General features: G+C 37.0%; 1 protein-coding gene across 1 annotated transcript; it reads left to right on the top strand.

Annotated features, from left to right (window-relative positions):
* Positions 1-10,233: 10,233 nt before the first annotated feature.
* Positions 10,234-16,208, top strand: LOC100370343 (uncharacterized). The gene is made up of 4 exons (XM_002731567.4): positions 10,234-10,383; positions 12,422-12,700; positions 12,943-13,939; positions 14,295-16,208. The coding sequence occupies exons 1-4, from the start codon at positions 10,333-10,335 to the stop codon at positions 14,582-14,584; spliced, it is 1,617 nt and encodes a 538-aa protein (XP_002731613.1). The 5' UTR covers positions 10,234-10,332; the 3' UTR covers positions 14,585-16,208.
* Positions 16,209-17,803: the final 1,595 nt, after the last annotated feature.

Below are 17,803 nucleotides of genomic sequence, written 5' to 3'. Positions count from 1 at the left end.
GAACAAACACAGGTACGCAGAATGCAAACCTTCAAAAACAATGTCAAGTAATTTACAAGTAAATATGACAAAAAACTAAAATTGTTATTTATGAACAAATTTATTGCGATATTTATTGAAAGAAGAGAATCACCAAATTCTAAAGCAATTTATAAACTATGTAAATTTCTGGAGACAAAATCTGAAGAAAAAAAAGTTGAGAGTTGAAGGTTTAGAATGTATACTGCAGTTCAAAAGCAGCTACAGTTTTCACAGTTCAGCAATTAAGAAATAAAAGCATACCTAACCAAAGATTCCCTTAGAAGTTAGAATGTGTAAACAATTTTCACTAAATGAGATTGAAGATGAATTACATCCGGGCCTTTTACTACTTAGTTCTAAACATCATTTATATCGACAGAACATTAAAATTATTTCTCAGTACTTATTCACTGTTATAATGCTGTACCATTACTTTCACCATCCTACTACAGCCAGATCTGAAGGCCTTTGCCGCATTCTGGCCACGCTGTGTGGCGCGGATCGCGTGGACGGGTTTCATGTTCTCTGCACGTAATAAGCTCGGTTATTAAGCATCCTTTTATGGGGATACCCGGTGGCCGAGGGGAAGACGTGTAGTGGCGTGAAGCTAGGCGATTAGGTGCCGTACGCGAGCGCCGGTTCGAGTCACGCACGCAGTACGTGTTTACTATAATTAGACATAGTCTTTACCTTGCCGTTTATTCGGTGTTATTTGCTTACTAACATTCACTATATCCTCGGGGCGGACATCCGGGCATTTTCGCCGCCTGGCAATCCGTGGCTGTGAAAACAAAGGCCCAAAACTCGCACTGCAGAAAACGGTACTTTGGGATGATTGTTGAGACTCCTCTGAACAGTGTAACAAGATTATCCCTACGTGTGTAACATATATAAATTTGGTTGTTCAGGATTACTTCAAAGTTGAGTTTGTGTTGTTTTCTCGAATTTTCACCGGCTCGACCGGCGTTCCACAGCAGCGCGCACAGAGCCCATAGAAATGCATGTGCAGTGGTGGGGCGTCGTAGCAACGTGGAACGTCTTGTGACGTAGTTACGCCCCCGAAACTTGTATTTCTGCATGCGTGAGATATAAAGGTCTCATATAAACAAAGATGGCGACTTTGACAGTTTGACGAGTACAAATTGAGACGTTACCAAGCTTTAAACAGGTATTTTTGAGTTGATTGGAAGGTGTCGAAAGAGTCACGGCGGTAGTTAGTGCAAGTCGCGTCCAGGTCAAACCTACTTCCGGTTTGTAATTAGAAGAGCGCATTGAATTGTGGGAAAATCAATGTTCATCAACACAAATGTCGCACATGCGCAGCGCGACGACTACCGCCCTTTAAAATAGAGATGTTAAACATGTTACTGTTGGAGTATTCGGTTTGGTGTTTTTTTTTTTTTTATTACTATTATTATTATTTTACGCTTTTTTTTATTGTTTTATGTGTAAATACTCTAAAACTCCGGCAGTCCAAAAAGTTGATCCGGCAACTGAATTTAGTTTTACTAGAACTCGGTTTTGGCAGCGGGACACATTCATACTTCTCTTCAGAAACAGTTTAATGTCTTAGTCGATAAAATATACTACTTATGTGCAACCAAAGACACAGATACATGTAACAGTAACAGGAACCGTTGAGGGCAGTATACCGGACCCCCCCCCCCCCCAAAAAAAAAAAATAAATATGCGCGTTCAGGGATACAGACTCGCCTGATAACAAGTCTGTGATAATGCGTGAGCAGGCCTTCGCCTGCCGAACGGCATCAGACCTCACTAACGCCTGACGGAATAGTGTATGTCTCGTCGGCGAAATATATTCCTTCTTGCAATGAATATTCATTTTGGTGGTCATGGTAACACCGTCAATCATTGGCGTGTTTGCATTGTTTGCAAAAATCACAAACTGTTTTCAACAAGATGATAAACATTGGGCGGAAATTTGCCAGCACCTTATCACACATTGTATGTCAACAAACAAATAAACTCTGTCGTGAATGCATGGTTACTCTTTGATGGCTGTCACTATCTGACGTTCCTGCAATTTGATTGGTACGAACAAAAAATCGTCGATGAAAAGTGAAAAACTACATCGTTGGGTTTGGAGCACAGCGGAGTGCGTCATATTATTATTTTTGGATATGGTCAATTTATTTGCCAAGAAGCGTTTTTTTTTTTTTTTTTGACAATTTTATTGTCTATCCTAAATGTAACTATCACAAAGCATGAAACGACGTGGAAACGATGATAAAACGTGAAGATGGAATGTAGCTATCATTATAATGACAATTGTTGACAGCTGTCACCTGGAAAACACACCAGAAGCTTCATTCGGAGTCATCACTATCTTAGAAATAAATGTCCATTTGTTTCCATGATTTGATTATCTAATAATACTTTCCCGGAAGTAGCAAAATTGGGATCCAAGACCTACTTTTGTGCAACATTCATTTGCTCACATTATGCATTTACAATTTTTGTACTGTTGTTTTAGTGGTCTGAGTTTTTATAATAGTTTCTCGACTGATGGGTGGCGCACAGGGCGCCCTCAGTCGATGATGATATATCGTCTGTAATCCTGTCAAATTACAGCCTTAGTCATCTACGCATTGACCCACCGATGGCTCACATTGTATTTTTGCAGCCCTGCGCATTTGTGTCTTCCACTGTTGATAATTGTTGAGTAACATGCAATCTAGCCTGACATGTAGGCGTGAGTGACGCCTTTGCCGGCCTAACGGCAACAGAGTTTGGAGTTTGGGTTTGGAGCACCGCGGAGGGCACAACTCACGCGACCTTGTCAGGCTACAGGTAATCTGAATGTACACCCCTGTGAAATGATTATCGTCTATTTCAATGCATATTGTTATTATAATAATATGATAATAATATTCAGAAATAAGCAAGCGGTTGGCAATCGTCAATGAATGAGTTTGCTGATTTAACGAATGAATTTACTTGCATTTGAACTTGACTTTAGTCCGTCGTTCATTTTGTGAAGTTCAAAGTAGTTTAAAATACACCACTCATATGTGCAAGTTCAAAGTTCAAAGCAGTTTTCACCTTTTTTTCGGTTGACCCGCGCGTTTTACAAACCTTTGCATATGTTACTAAGGAGTTTCAATTTAACTTTTGACCTGACAATTGTAAATTTAAAAGTATTACAAGAAATTGTTATAAATTGTGCCAGATTATTTAAAAAAATATTCGTATGTATCGTCGTTACTGTCACGGGGTGACACTTTGTGTGATATGTTATATTTTCTTATTGTCTTGTCATGTTCATCATAACAGTCAGTCACGTATTTTAGCAATTGTAGTTTCGTATAAATGACACAGATTATATTGTAGTTGGGCGTGCCAGTGTGTTCATATTATAAATATTATGTTTTAAGTAGCATTTAATAGTTTTAACAACAACAACAACAACAACAATTGAATGCAAATTACACCTCACAGATTTTTCAGGATTTTGTGGAACAAAACGACCGCCACATGAAAATGAGCCCAAGTCATACAAAACGTTGGAATGTCACTAGAGCTGCTACTGTTAAAGTCGCTGTTGACACTTCCCAAGTGAATGATAGATTGGAAACTGTTCATTGACACACTTGCTTATTCACGCTCTCTGAATACAGCAAACCAACTGAAGACACTCGAATCACAGTCGACATAGGAGAAAGAAGTTCATTACGCTCATTTTTCACAGCTGCCAAATCCAATATGGCCACGACGCCTGTCAATAACTGCAAAGCAGATGTGCGCGCCAATAAACGTTTAGAAATGAACCAAAATAAATATAACTTTGTTCTGGTCATCACTAATTCATATTCAAATTAGTGCTGATCGATTATAACGTCGAAAATGACTAAACTCGATATTTAAATCAATAATTACAATTAACCTTTGACAAATTAATTAGTAATTATTGTGATGACTTCACTGGCTGTTTGAATGTTAGATATCTGCATATTTTTTCAATATCAATAATTACAATATAATTCTTCATTAATTTTATAGGTCATTGAAAAAATGTATTCGAAACAAGATAGTTCACTCAAAGTTCCTCTGTTTGTTCGAACAACCAAATATTAAATATGTTTTCCTATTATTTCGTACAAATAAAAGTACAACAGTATGAATGACTATCAAACTTGTCGGAGATACGGCGATTCGAAGGATCACTTTCCCGGATGTCGAAGATACGGCGTTTCGATGGACCATTTTCCCGGAAGTTGATACTGGCAGAGATGCTCACCAAAGTAGTTATATTTTTTACTCTAGGTGGCGCTGTTTCCTGGATTCCTACTCTACTCGTACTAATATGTTAGCGAATTTAAAAACTTATAGATTTAAATCAACTATCATTCTCGCCACCAGGACTTATATCTGCTACAGGAAATCGTGTTTTTATGATGATGTAATTTATTATGCAAAATACAGAATTAGTTTCATGGACAACGCAGAGGTACAAGCACTGAAAAGGTTCTGTAAAACATGTCTTTTTAGCTAGCATGCTATTTTAGCTATTTTAGCTAATCTGTAATTTCGCTAATTCAATATGCAGCTAATTTAACAAAAAGTAAGTTCTCACAAGGAGATAGTCAACACTTTATTTAAATTAAGATTCTGTTAATTCATGTCAAGAATCAAATCCGCTAAAATTGCATGCAGTTATTTCAACGTGTTCTACAGTAATCAGCCTGAGTGAGACGTACGACTACCAGTAAAACAATAATAACAGTATCCATTCACTCTGCAAGAAACAATGATACTAGTATTATTTAAAGCCGTGGTGAGTGATTACCACTATTTTCAACAATTATTATGATGATACTTGGCCCTCGATTTCACAAAACGATTGTACAACGTCATAAAAGACCGTGACATTTGCAGATCCATGAACAACTGGTATGACTTGTATTACCGTACGCTCTATCCATTGGGCGGGGGGGGGGGTGAGTTGGATGCGACGTAAACAAGGTTTGATTCGCCGAGACACTTGTCAATTACCGGTATTTCCAGAAGTAATCACAAACAATATATGCCAAGGACATTTTACATGCTTTAGTTACTAGTAGCCATGTATGAGGAGTTCGAGCAACTGGTTGGACTGGCACGCTATTGATAAGCTATACCTATGACAATATTCATTAGTTTTTCAGACTATATGACATTGTTCTGGCCCAATAACGACCCTGGGAAACATCTCTTTTAGTTTCCCCGGTTTGATAGAAACCGTATTCTCGACCGCCAGAATGTCTTGATGAACAACTAAACAACGGAAACATGATGTCAATGGCGACCTTCTCGACGAAATCAATTTCTCAAACATATAAATCTGTAGGGTTGGGGTGTTGCCTCCAGCTATGTTAAGGATGTGTTGCCCCGACCAATTTTTATCCCATGCTAAACCATAGTCCATCTTAGGAATATCATATTTAATAAACCTTGCTATTTGAGTTGATTCAATATCAGAGAGAGAGAGACAATGGAGTTGATCTCAACTTTTGTGAGACATACTAGTAGTTATAAAATATACGTCACATCCGGTCCCGACATTCGTTGCTGTAATGCAAGAAGGTAAGAGCGGAACAAAACGATGTAAAACAGTGGGAATTTAGAGAAAATGAATAAGTTGACGAAATGATAAACTCATTTTAGAAAAAAAAAAAAAAAAACATTTTTGTTTGGCCCCCATATAGATTTAACCCCTTTGCATGTAAAACTATACCCCCAAAAGGTTGCATATATACAAGGCACCCAAAGGGGTCTGTAAGTTTTTAAATGGTAAAGAGGCCCTTTTTGACATTTTCAAGGGTCAACGGTTTTTTTCTTGTTGAAATTTTCAGGAATCAAAGCTATGTCAATAAATGGTGTTCTTTTAAACACCTGTTTCAAGAACGGGAAGGGGTTATCTTGAAAATTTAGTTCAGAATGGGTTTTTAAGGAATTTGGCCTCCCGGGCCGTGATCGTCACCAAAAGCTGGCGCCTTGCATACCCGCGTATAAATGAAATAGAAGTGACCTGGTCAGTTTTACAGACACCATATGAAACGTTCTGCCACGAACGTGTGATGCAAGGGTATGATAACGATGATGCTATCAGTGACAATACCTGGTTCAGCGTGCCATTGTTGCAGAGCCGGTGCGATCACCGGTATATGAGGGTATACTGTGAAGTCAAGAAGAGGAGTTCACAACACCCTCAAATAATGACAATTGCATAACAATATTCGGGTTCCTTGGCTGTGCGGTGACCCTGCCGTGACCCCACCGCATCGGAAATCCTGTCGTGACGTCACATAGGATGAATATGCCACGGTGATGGATGCACTATGCAAAATCGTGGCTTCCTCTAATTCTTGGGTTGCACGTGACGTCACAGAATTTACATCCGAGCATTTTCTAAAAACATCTTGGTCTATAAAATATATATTTTAAAAGTATATATAAATTAATAATAATAAATAACAATATCATGTCCGTTCATTCAGATAAATAAACACCCTTATCAGGTGAAGTGTCACGTCCACGTCTAGCGATTACAACTATGTGGTGTCAGCCCCGTGGTGTGCGGAAAGTGAGGTTCATTGACATGTACGTGACCACGAGGGGCGAGCTCGTCGCGATATTCAAGCAGTTGCATCGTTCAGATGTTTTAATAATGTGGATGAACAGGGGAGATTGTTTCAATAGTTCATGGTCACGTGCGAATTATTTACATCTTTTATCTTTTAAGGTATAATGCATGTCTACGATTGCGTTTTTGATTCAGTGTGCGCATATTTTAGCGCGTATCATAACGTGACTATTTCGTTCCAAAATTGGTATCACATCGAATACAGAGAATTTTCAAAATACTTGTCAATCTGCTTTTTTTACTCATAAAACTAATAATATGCAAAAAATTACAAAGCAGCCGTTTCCATAGGCCATATTAAAAACCCATTTCCAATATAATAAATAATGTAAATTTTGTAAGATTTCAAGACATGGAACAGGCCATTGTAAGACACCGTGACTATCATATAGCCACCAACGTTTGAGATATAAAGACATACTTGTTTATTATTGCTATAGTAACACATACTTTCGCTCTATACCAAGTACGGCGAGCCCATAATTTTTTTTTAAAAGTTAAAAAAGTAAACAATCACATTCGTTATTGTTATCGTCGCAATGATGCCCGGTCCGTTTTCAGTTTTAGTACTGACTATAGACTCGCACACAGTCTCTTGTTTTGTGTGCGGTAACCCGACTTTCGTGGTAACTTGGCTTTCGCCATTTACACTCCCACAATATTTTATTTTACAACAACAAATAAACAAGGGGCTGTATGCAAGTCTATATAGACTATTGCTTTGTGTTTATACAGTATACATATGAAGAGTGCTTTCCGTCAAGACGAATTTAATGTCTATGAATAATTTATTCCACCAGGAACAAGCAAAAATAATCAAGACAGCATAATTTTACCAAAATATTGGGAAAACTCGGGGATAATTTTATCTTCGGGTGATATTATCTCGTCCGTGGTTACCAATACCTGGGGCGAATGAGATACTAGTAATATTTTATTTCTAGTGTAATAGGCAATAAGGAAATCAGTGTGGTGTAGGCGATGCTATGACACAAATTGTTAACAATGAAACTCAGAAATACTCCGGTTATTTCAATTTTAAAGCATTATGTAAAGAATCGGATGATTGTTGTAGTTTCTAAATCTGGTTCCGTGTGTACGTGACGATGTACATGTGTCCGACGCGTGCTGACACCACTCGGAGCCAGCAGGTGACACCGTGAGTTCACGGTTTACAGCGATGCTCATCAATACAATCCGGTAATATGACGATAACCCGTCGACCATTCGTGATTCAATTAACATTTTTTTTTTAGCACGGCACACGAGCCTCGTGTTGTGAACTTGAAGTGTGGTTTACACTGTCAAATCGCCTGTGCATTTGTATCCTAGGTACGCTCCAGTTAACTTGAAATATCTACACGCCATTTTGGCGAATTTGACTCAAAGTATATGGAATTAAAGAATCTTAATTTAGATATTAACAGTAACCAATCTCACTGTGATAATAAACTAAGTCTTAATTTTAAAAAAGCGACATCTTGAATTAGCGAAATGAAGGATTAGCTAAATTAGCTAAAATAGCATGCTAGCTAAAAAGACATGTTTACAGAATACTAGTATATAATTATAAAGGAAAAACTGGATTGAAAAGTCGAACGGCGATAACTTTGCGCGTAAGAAGCATACAGTCCAAAGTCTACGCCGACCGACTGTAGGAAATGTCATCGGAAGTATATCCCATGGTGCTGGATCGTGATCATAACATTTCATGTGTTTTCAGTCTGTTATTTCAATTTTCCTGGCGTAATTACATCGTAACTTCAAACATAGATTACTAAAGGTTTCACACTGCGTTACCACTCTTTTTGAAAAGGATATAATTAATGTTATTGCATTTCGAATTGTTTTATTGGAATTAAGTATTTAATGATAACCAGACCTCAGCTTTGTGAGTGATTTTCTTAACGAAAACCACGATTTTGAAATATTTGACTTGGTCGACCTACTCAATATTCATCAGTACCAGTGTGTCCAGGCAATTACTTGGATGGTAAAAAGACCTGCCTGGCGAATGCGGGAAAAAGGACAAAGAAGTAAAATATGACGGCCAAACAGCAAAACAGAAACAACTCAAACGAATTTTTGAGTGCTAAATAAATGTTAGTTAGTCTAATGGTACAACTGCAGTAAATGTATGTTGCTGCCAAGAATTTGGGGTGTCGCACATGGGAAAAGCAAAGAGGAGCGTGGCGCAAAATAAGGGGTTCCCGTGACGAATAAAAGGTGGACTCGCAATTCTTATTAGTCTCCATCCAACGGCACAACGCTCGTAAACTTAATACATCATATCGATGTTCAATCTGACCTTATTCATTTTTTCTCCTTGCTTTGTTATTTTTTTACTTGTTTATTTTATTTTATTTTAGTCATATTTTTTATTTTTTTTTTCTGATTGCTAACGCCCGAAGATGCGAACAATCTCCATTGGAGATCTTATTCGTAGGATTTCAAATAACAACAGGTAGATTAGTCATCCATCCAAAGAAGGCCTTACAGTCATTATACAATTTGTGAAAAATTTAAATTATGAAAATGATTTTTAAAAAATGAAATAAATTAAGGAATATTTTTTTTTAAATGTAAAAAACAATGACAAGACCCTCTAGCCAATCGTACCAAATTATTAACAAATTAAAACAAAATTCCATGTGAATCTAATATAAATAACCAATGTGTCTTGGTCCATTACGTCTCCAAGGAGATGAATAAGTACACATCAGAGACTGGAGATGCACCATTATAAACACTGGGGTGGTGGGTCGTGCAACTATGAATGTACTAGCTTTTCCTACTCGGGGTTCTCGACAAGATCTTTTTTGTTTTCTATCTTGGATAATTGTGCCCTGTCTTGGTCGTGCAGAACTAGTTTTAAGACAATTGCACCACCACTTTTCCTGTGTTGTTAAATGAGCTATAACCCCCGTTTATAATGGTTCAATCCTAACTCATACTAGTATTGAACTACATTGCTATTTCGCAAACAAATTTTAGTATAACCTATCATCTTTTAAAATAATAGTTTGAGTGGTTGCGATGAAGAATATTGTCTGTGTGCGTTAATGCATTGGCCATGATTGCAAGAGTCTAGACAGATAGTGTTCGATGCCTTTCGTAGGAACATATGTGTTTTGTTTGCGTGAGACGAGGGGAGTTGCCAGTGACGTCATGGTCTATATTTGGCACTCTCGATTGTCCGTGACCCCCGAAGTTGGAAGGTTGAATGACGGTTTCGAAAACAAATACAAAATAAACGGCATTACTGCAACTACAGCATCGGAAATACATTATAAAAAATCACAATTCTTACCATGGTTCTTATTTTAATTATACGATTGATCTAGCGTACCAGTTTGCAAGTGATGCAATTTGTTTACAATCAAAGAACTACGCACGGAAGCTCACACACGAGCCCAGCCATTCACCACGTGCGTGAACACGACAGAATCACATGTACACTTAGCGCTGATTGGTCGAAGGCACCACCCCTGAAATCTTATTGGTCAATCCTCTCACACACCCACCAAACACGCGTAAAACTGTTATGAGTAAAATGTATAAACACACCTAAAAGCAATTCATACCATGAGCATCAGAAGAACGCTCAGAGTAGAGATTTTGTCAGCCTTCCCTGTTTCATTGTCTTTATTCGTTCTCCGGTAAAGTGCATGGAGTGTCTACCTCTCTCACCACCACAAACGCCACCAGAAGCCGTTTACGTGAGTATTTATTAGTTGATCCATGGTAATTGATTTACCTTCACAGAAAAGCCAGCGTACGCCATGAAAAATCAGCTGCTGGCGTCCGAGCTACGGAAACCATTGTGTTGAAATTGACGGACTTCCCTATCTAGTTGAGATATTGTTTTTTGTTTTGTTTTTTGCCGCCCATCTTTTAACCGAAGGAAACGATTTTATTGTGTGTTTTTTCTTTGTATTTTTTTTACTAATTGCTATGAATGCCGCTTTGAAGCGAAAGTGGTGTAACTTTGGTCAAAATAGAAAGTGATGCTGCTCCGACTTTCTAAAATAACGCGCGTTTCAAAATTTGATATAAAATTTATATTCGATATAAAATTCTTTCTTTTTTCCTCCATCAGAACGTTTGATGGCAATGCTTCCTGAGCTTCTACATGATTTTTGTATGTGTTTTTTTTCTTCTCCAAAAGGTGTTCAAAGTTTCTAAAATAGAGTAGCCCTTGGATACGGGTTCGCGCTTTATCATTAGCTTCAAATATCCTCATTGTACGCGTAAAATATAGAGACAAATACATTTTCACAATTTTGTTTTCTAAGTTTAAATTTTTAAATTTGAAATCCGAAAACTGTTCTTTTTTTTCGTCAATTGCACGAACCTGACGTTAGAATTTACATGGCATTTGTGTTTTTGAAGTGTGGAATGTTTATGACTACGAATATTAAACTCAATCTTCAAATGTTACTTGTTGTTTGTCTACCAAGTTAGGTGTTCCAAGGCAGCTTCCTGCATAATACCAGTTAGCTTCACGCCTGCTTCAGTGCACGTAACATTTTGGAGGGGTGGTTGGCTGACCAGCTGGGCTTTGATTGGTTGACGAGGGCTGAATCAGCTGATCGCAACGTGAAACGAGTCAGCGTATGCGCCATATACTGTGTGATCACGACCAAATCTTTTTTTTTTTTGGAAATGCACCAACACAATGAATACCCTCGATTCTAAGTTCATGGTCGTTTCTTTTTAACATAATGCATTTTTAATGCCAATTTATCAGCAATGCCAACTAAACAAGACCTAAAAAATTACTGGTTACCACGTATATATAGTGAATTAAAAAAAGTGTGACATTTTAATCACTTGCAACCGAGCAAGGTAATTAGCTGATTAGAAAACAGTTATATAAACATTTGTTTGTTAATTTATTTTAAAATTATTTGCTTTCATTGTCGCAAGGTTTACACAGTGCTTATACTAACAGTTTCATATACTCTTACAAACATCCCTATTTTTCCAGAAAAAAAAATCCTGCTTTAACTTGTCCTTATCGCAGGCATGTGATCACTGCATGATATGAAATAAGCCTCTAATTCGTTGATCATTTCTGCCTGGTCACAGGTGTATATTTATTTAAAGTCTTTGTTTCTATGAAACAGCTGATCTGAAATTTTTCCTTCTTGTAGATTTCATCATACAGTTTAACTGATCATGCACTCTGGGAGTGATCTCGGCCACAGCCAATTCATTGGCTAAAAGGGAAAACACACCACTCTTGTCTGAGTCATTATTCATCATGCTCTTAGGGAGTGACTGCAGTCTAGTTATTTGATTGGCTAATGCACCTAACAAGCCCCCATACCTTATTTAAATATTAATGAGTTTCTGTTGTAAACAAGGTCATTGCAGTATTGAATGCACAGTTTCCATTATGCTTGGCTATAGATCCTAGAACCCCTAGTTTCTACATGTCCCTCTCTGTTATTATCATTGCCTGTATAAAAATAGAAACAGCAAACAATAAAATTTAATTTATCTGGTTATTATAATTTTTTTAAAATGAGATTTTTCACTCCTGCATAAATTAATTACTACACTTTCAAATCGCATTAAGTTGATTGATTAGCAATTCATCTTTGGTTCATTTGGGCATGACTTTGACTTTAAATGTTTTGTTTTCAATTTGACAAATAGTCTTTATATTGGGTTATATTTTTTCCAATTATTTTCAGTGTTAACATATATTCAAATCATCTTCATTCTTTTTTTATTTATTTATTTATTCAGGTGGAAGAAGTAATCACAGAGTGTTCGGAGACAATGAGTCCGAAATGCACTAGAATGGACAAATCTGATATTGACGCAGTGGAAACACTGTTATCGATGAGTAAGTGGTCTCCACAGCGTCAGGATGGGTCTTTGTCGCCAAGTAGTTTGTATCGAGGATCGCCGGAGCTTAATGCGCCACCTTCTCCATATTCACAAGATGATGAAGACAGCATGGACTCTTTTCCACCCCCGCCGATGATCGTCAAGCCCAAAAGTGTTTTCACATCAAGTGCCAATGTAAGTTTCTCTCGGCAGTAAGTGTAATTGAAGAATGGATAGGATGGATGCTTACAAAATTTTGTTTGGCACACACATCATCTTGTTGTTTAGGAGTCAAATATGTTTACTCACTAATTTCAAAATGACTAAAGAATTTGAAATGTAGCAGTGTCCAAAAATATAAAAAAAATCATGTTTTTTAATTGCTTCGCTGGACGAAATACAGTTATTGAATTGACTTATTTCTTCTTTCTTCATAGATCCCTGAGTCTCCGCCAATGACTCCCCCACCAACGAAACTGCAACACACATTGATGCTACCCGGAACAGTACCAGTTGTACCGTCATTGACTGTCTGCCATACTGGTATCAGCGGGTACACAACTGTCATGACGTCATCACACAAAAACGGCTCACTAACTTTTGGAAGTGGCACAATGTCAATTCCACCTAAAGGTAGTGCTGTCTGCAATGTTGTGTCAACGACTTCGGCGGTACCGTCAGTGATTTCACCAGTGTTGAAACTACCACTGCCGTCTCTGAAAACAGTTTCATCTCAGACGTCTTCTTCGCTTTCATTACCAAGTACGCCAAAATTCATTTCAGATGTCACACATTCAGGACTCGCCGCAAAAGCGGCTCACGTTTCTGTCATCAGTCGAATACAAAAATCAGCACGTGTGACAGTGTCCAGTACACAGTCTACTAAACTTACGAACAATACAACGCCAAGTACAAGGACTAAGCAGAATACTTGTGTGCGGACAAATGTACCTCAAGCAATCATGCCCAAAGTGACATCACCTGCCAACATTACACAGGTATCGATGGCGCAACCAATCGTTGCTGTGCCTCATTCGTCAAGAGTAAGTATGATACCCGTTACTGCCACGCAGGGTATGCAAGTCATTACACAGCCAAAAGGAGTAAATGTTGTCTCATTAGGACAGGTTGGGCCTGCTGTGAATGCAAACGCACAAGTTGCCAACCAGACCAATCCAGTCTTTATGGCTGGTACATTAGTACCACCCGGAACTTTAATGTTGATTATGAACCAGACCAAACAAGAAACAAACTCTCCTGTCCAAATCGCACCTGTTGGGGGATTGCCACACGTCGTACAGTCACAGAAGCAAGCTGTGCAGATGCCAGTCCAGGAATTCAGTCGACGCCGAAGCCACATATGTACTTATACTAACTGTGGGAAAACATATTTCAAGAGTTCACATTTAAAGGCTCACATGAGAACCCATACAGGTGAGGCAACAAGTGCATCAGATAATAATCTCTGAAATCAGGATTTGAACTTTGATGACCTTATTCAGAGAGTTTGTAATATACGGTAATTTTATGGCATTAATGAAGACAGAATATTGCAAAAGTCACCGACACTCAAAGTTGCTAAGACCCCCCCCCCCCCCCCCCGAGAAATTTTAACTGCTACAAATTTTTTGTCCAGCAAAATTAAAACAGTTTACAGTTGGTTATCTGGATTTCATATTTTGACCTTCTTGATGTTTACAATTAAGCATCTACCCATGAACATTTGCGATTTTATTGTGATGTAAAGAAATTATATTTTAATTTATTCATGTCAATTCTTATTTTGCAGGTGAAAAACCTTTCAAGTGCACCTGGAATGAATGCGAAAAGACTTTCGCCAGATCGGATGAACTTTCACGTCACAAGCGAACGCACACAGGAGAGAAAAAGTTTGTTTGTCCGATGTGTGAACGCCGTTTTATGCGTAGTGATCACTTGACGAAGCATGCCCGCCGTCACATGACTACCAAGAAGGTTCCCAATTGGCAGCTGGAAGTGAATAAACTAACAGAGATGGTTTCCTCGAACCCGACCTCTATTGTGCCGACTTCACAGTGCTTTGTTAGTCTGAATCAATAGGCTGGCTACTTGTAAAAACTAGACTCCTTATTTATTTGTATAGTCACAAAACTCTTTACACTCTGGTATGGACGCATTGATTTTATTTGATAATTATACATCCAAATTAAGTGAAATCAAGACATTCTGCTTATAAAACAATAAGACCTAAAAATTAACATTTCAACATTTTGTTGGGAGACGGGTTCCCCAGTTGCTTAGCTTACCATGTGTTAGAAAATGAGTTGGAGTCAATCAAATAGATCATTTCTAGTCTAGGAATATGCAGTTTTAGGCAGATATATTGCTATACTAGCTTCAGTTTTGTAGGCATCCACTCTTACCAAAATTTTTGTAAAATATAGACAAACATTCCACCATTGACGCACAGTGAATATTTATAACATTTTTGTATTTATGCATACGTTTGTAAGAAATTTCAAGGCTTGTGTAAAACTTGATGTTATAAAATTGATGATCCCTCTCCCCTTTCTGTTGTGAGCATGCTCAATAATGCATCAACTATGTAATGTGCACGCTGAAACTTAAATTGTAAGCATAGCCACTTCTATAGTTTCAACATTTCTGTGTAAATAACATTGTTTTGCTTCAATGCATACCGTACGTAGTAACTTATATTTTCTTAAGTTTTTACTGATTTTAGAATAATTTCATAATGATTTTACCCAGCATGCATTGACTTGTAAACTTGGGGGGGGGGGAATGCATATTTAAGTAATTACACAAAATGAAGTTATCAATCACTGTAAGATCAAGCTATTTACATTTCTCAAACAGCAGAGCACCTCTCGCCGAACTTTTATTACTCTCATTTGTTAAAAAAATTTCTATGACCTTTGGTCGCTAGTTTTATAGTGGACGATGAAGCTGAGGAAGCGCACAACAGGCTTTTCATTATGATTCCATCGTTTTAGAGAAAGAAAAAGAGGAACTTGCATATCATATTCAGTATTCAGCAAAACTAGTTAGGTGTTTTCGAATGAAGAGCCTGCCTTGGTAACCATAGTTTTTTTTTTTGGTTGATAAACTAGGTTTTCTGTACAGTGCAACTTTTTTGTATATATATAATATAATATCTACATATTCTATAAATTTGGTCACATTTCATTTTAGAAATTGTATTGTCTATTACTTTGTTATATATAAAAAGATAAATTTTATATATGTAAAAAATTTGTTAAGATGTTGGTCCTCGCTCTGCATTCTGTTCGATGTAAAATACTCTGTTTGCTTACACAAAATTCAAACAAATGCTGAGAGACGACCAACGTTCTTTAGTGAAGAAGCATGAAATTATCATGATGCATTCTGTATTATAATTTTAATAAAATGATGTATTTGGTATGCTCCTTGATAAGTATGGTTTGGTCAATTTCTGTGGATTGACCATACCACTTTCATCAAATAATAGGGGTGTGGAGGGGCGATAATTCAAAGCGTCGATATTCAGCATAAATATAGTACCGATATAAGAAACTTAGTCGATTGTACGAGAGTCTGTTTTGTTTACGTCCATTTCTATGCATGTTGCTTTTGTAACCTTATTTTGTACATTGTAAAATGGAATATTTATATTGTTTTTTTCACTATGTGTATGAAAATAAAACATATCAACACAGATAAAGATCTTGTTTCTCTTCTCTTCCTGTACTCGCATGCTCTTTAAAATGTCGAAGACTGATGTCAATAGTTGTTGCATATTTTTGACATGAATTTTCAAAAAAGTTTTTATAAAGAACTGCAGCCAGGGGGAAATTATCTTGCCCAAAATAAATTATAGAAAATTATTAAAATTGATGTACAATGTATTTTTTTTTTTAAATATTTATTTTGTTTGAATTTACAGTATTTTTTTGGTGTGTTTGCAAGGTTTTAATGTTTTAGGGTATCAAAATGTTAAAACCGATGAAAAAAACAATAACAAAACTCGTGTGGCGACTAAAATCTGATCTAGTTGACGAACATGTCCATCAGTGTACGCCAACATTGAATTTCACTGAATTTCTAGCATTCTAAACATCCCAAAGGTGAAATAACCATACACCCACTGTGATATCTGATGTTGTTAAAGGTGAATCGCCTTACATTATGCACGGCAACCGCAACAAAATATGTAAATGACATTCGTTATGATGCAATCACTGCACATTCCTAACCAGTGATTACCAGTACTTTGACACTGCCTTGGATTGTTATCTTTTCTACGTAAATACTGATAGGTTAAATCACCACCTATCGATTGTAGTCTAATGTGCTACTTTGATGTCCTTTTGTCAAAGTGAAAGCAATTTAAATCTTTGTATTGGTTCACAACTTCGCCAATTAGTGGTAACAGCGTCAGAGGGAAACTATGCTATGCCTTTTGTGTGGGTTTTTATGTTTTTTTTAAGGGGGGGATATGTCAGGGCCAAATTGAAAAGAATTTACCGGTATATTTATTAAATTTCAGGTCAGTATTATTTTGTAGTACACAAAAATAAGTCCATATAATTATGATCATTTGATCTAATATTAACAAAGAAATTAACAGTTTATTCACATTGACCAAGGTTAAATGCATAAAATGTGTGGTATTTTACGGGTATTTTCATCCTACCATATTAGGAAATGAGAATTCCAAATATATAATGATTACATGCGTAAGCGTTCTCTAATAATAAAAACAAACAAGGCTGCCACCAGGGTTTGACCAGACTCCAAACAAAGAAGTTCGCTGATTCTGTTCTAAACCTTTTGGATTTCGGCACTCCCATGATGTCTCCTTGGGAGGAAAAGATGTATAATAATAAAGTTATTACGAGGATACCTTAAAGTATGCATCAACCTCCACTGCTCCGAGTCGTCAGTCAATACTTTCGCTGTATTCTCTTTGTGCATACTTTGAGGTATCCTCGTAATGACCTCATAGTATACAAACAGTATTATTTCATCAGTATTTTTATAAATTTCGTTTAAAACAGTGTGGGGATGATCAATGGAAAATTCTTGGTTTAGCCGTCTAAATATTTGTTGTTTGTTAATAGTTTGTCATTTTTTCCCTATAAAAAGTATCTGATGTTGTTCTATCCCTTAGTTTATACTTAGACAGCATATATATGCATTCTCCTTTCATGGGAGACATCACATAGTGAAAATATGCTATTCAGAAGTCGTTCATACTGTTATCTAAATTTTAGTAACGCTATAGGCGCCAAAGATAACTTTTGTCACTAATCAAAA

This window comes from Saccoglossus kowalevskii, chromosome 18, assembly GCF_978046115.1.
Source record: "Saccoglossus kowalevskii chromosome 18, keSacKowa6.1, whole genome shotgun sequence".
NCBI lineage: Eukaryota > Metazoa > Hemichordata > Enteropneusta > Harrimaniidae > Saccoglossus > Saccoglossus kowalevskii.
Note: the sequence above shows the minus strand (reverse complement) of the source record. Positions and strands in the feature narration are given on the sequence as shown.

Coding starts and splice junctions, on each gene's coding strand:
- LOC100370343 (XM_002731567.4), top strand. CDS start 10,333: ATGGAGTGTCTACCTCTCTCACCACCACAAACGCCACCAGAAGCCGTT. Junction 10,384..12,421: donor CGCCACCAGAAGCCGTTTAC/GTGAGTATTTAT, acceptor TTATTTATTCAG/GTGGAAGAAGTAATCACAGA. Junction 13,940..14,294: donor TCACATGAGAACCCATACAG/GTGAGGCAACAA, acceptor CTTATTTTGCAG/GTGAAAAACCTTTCAAGTGC.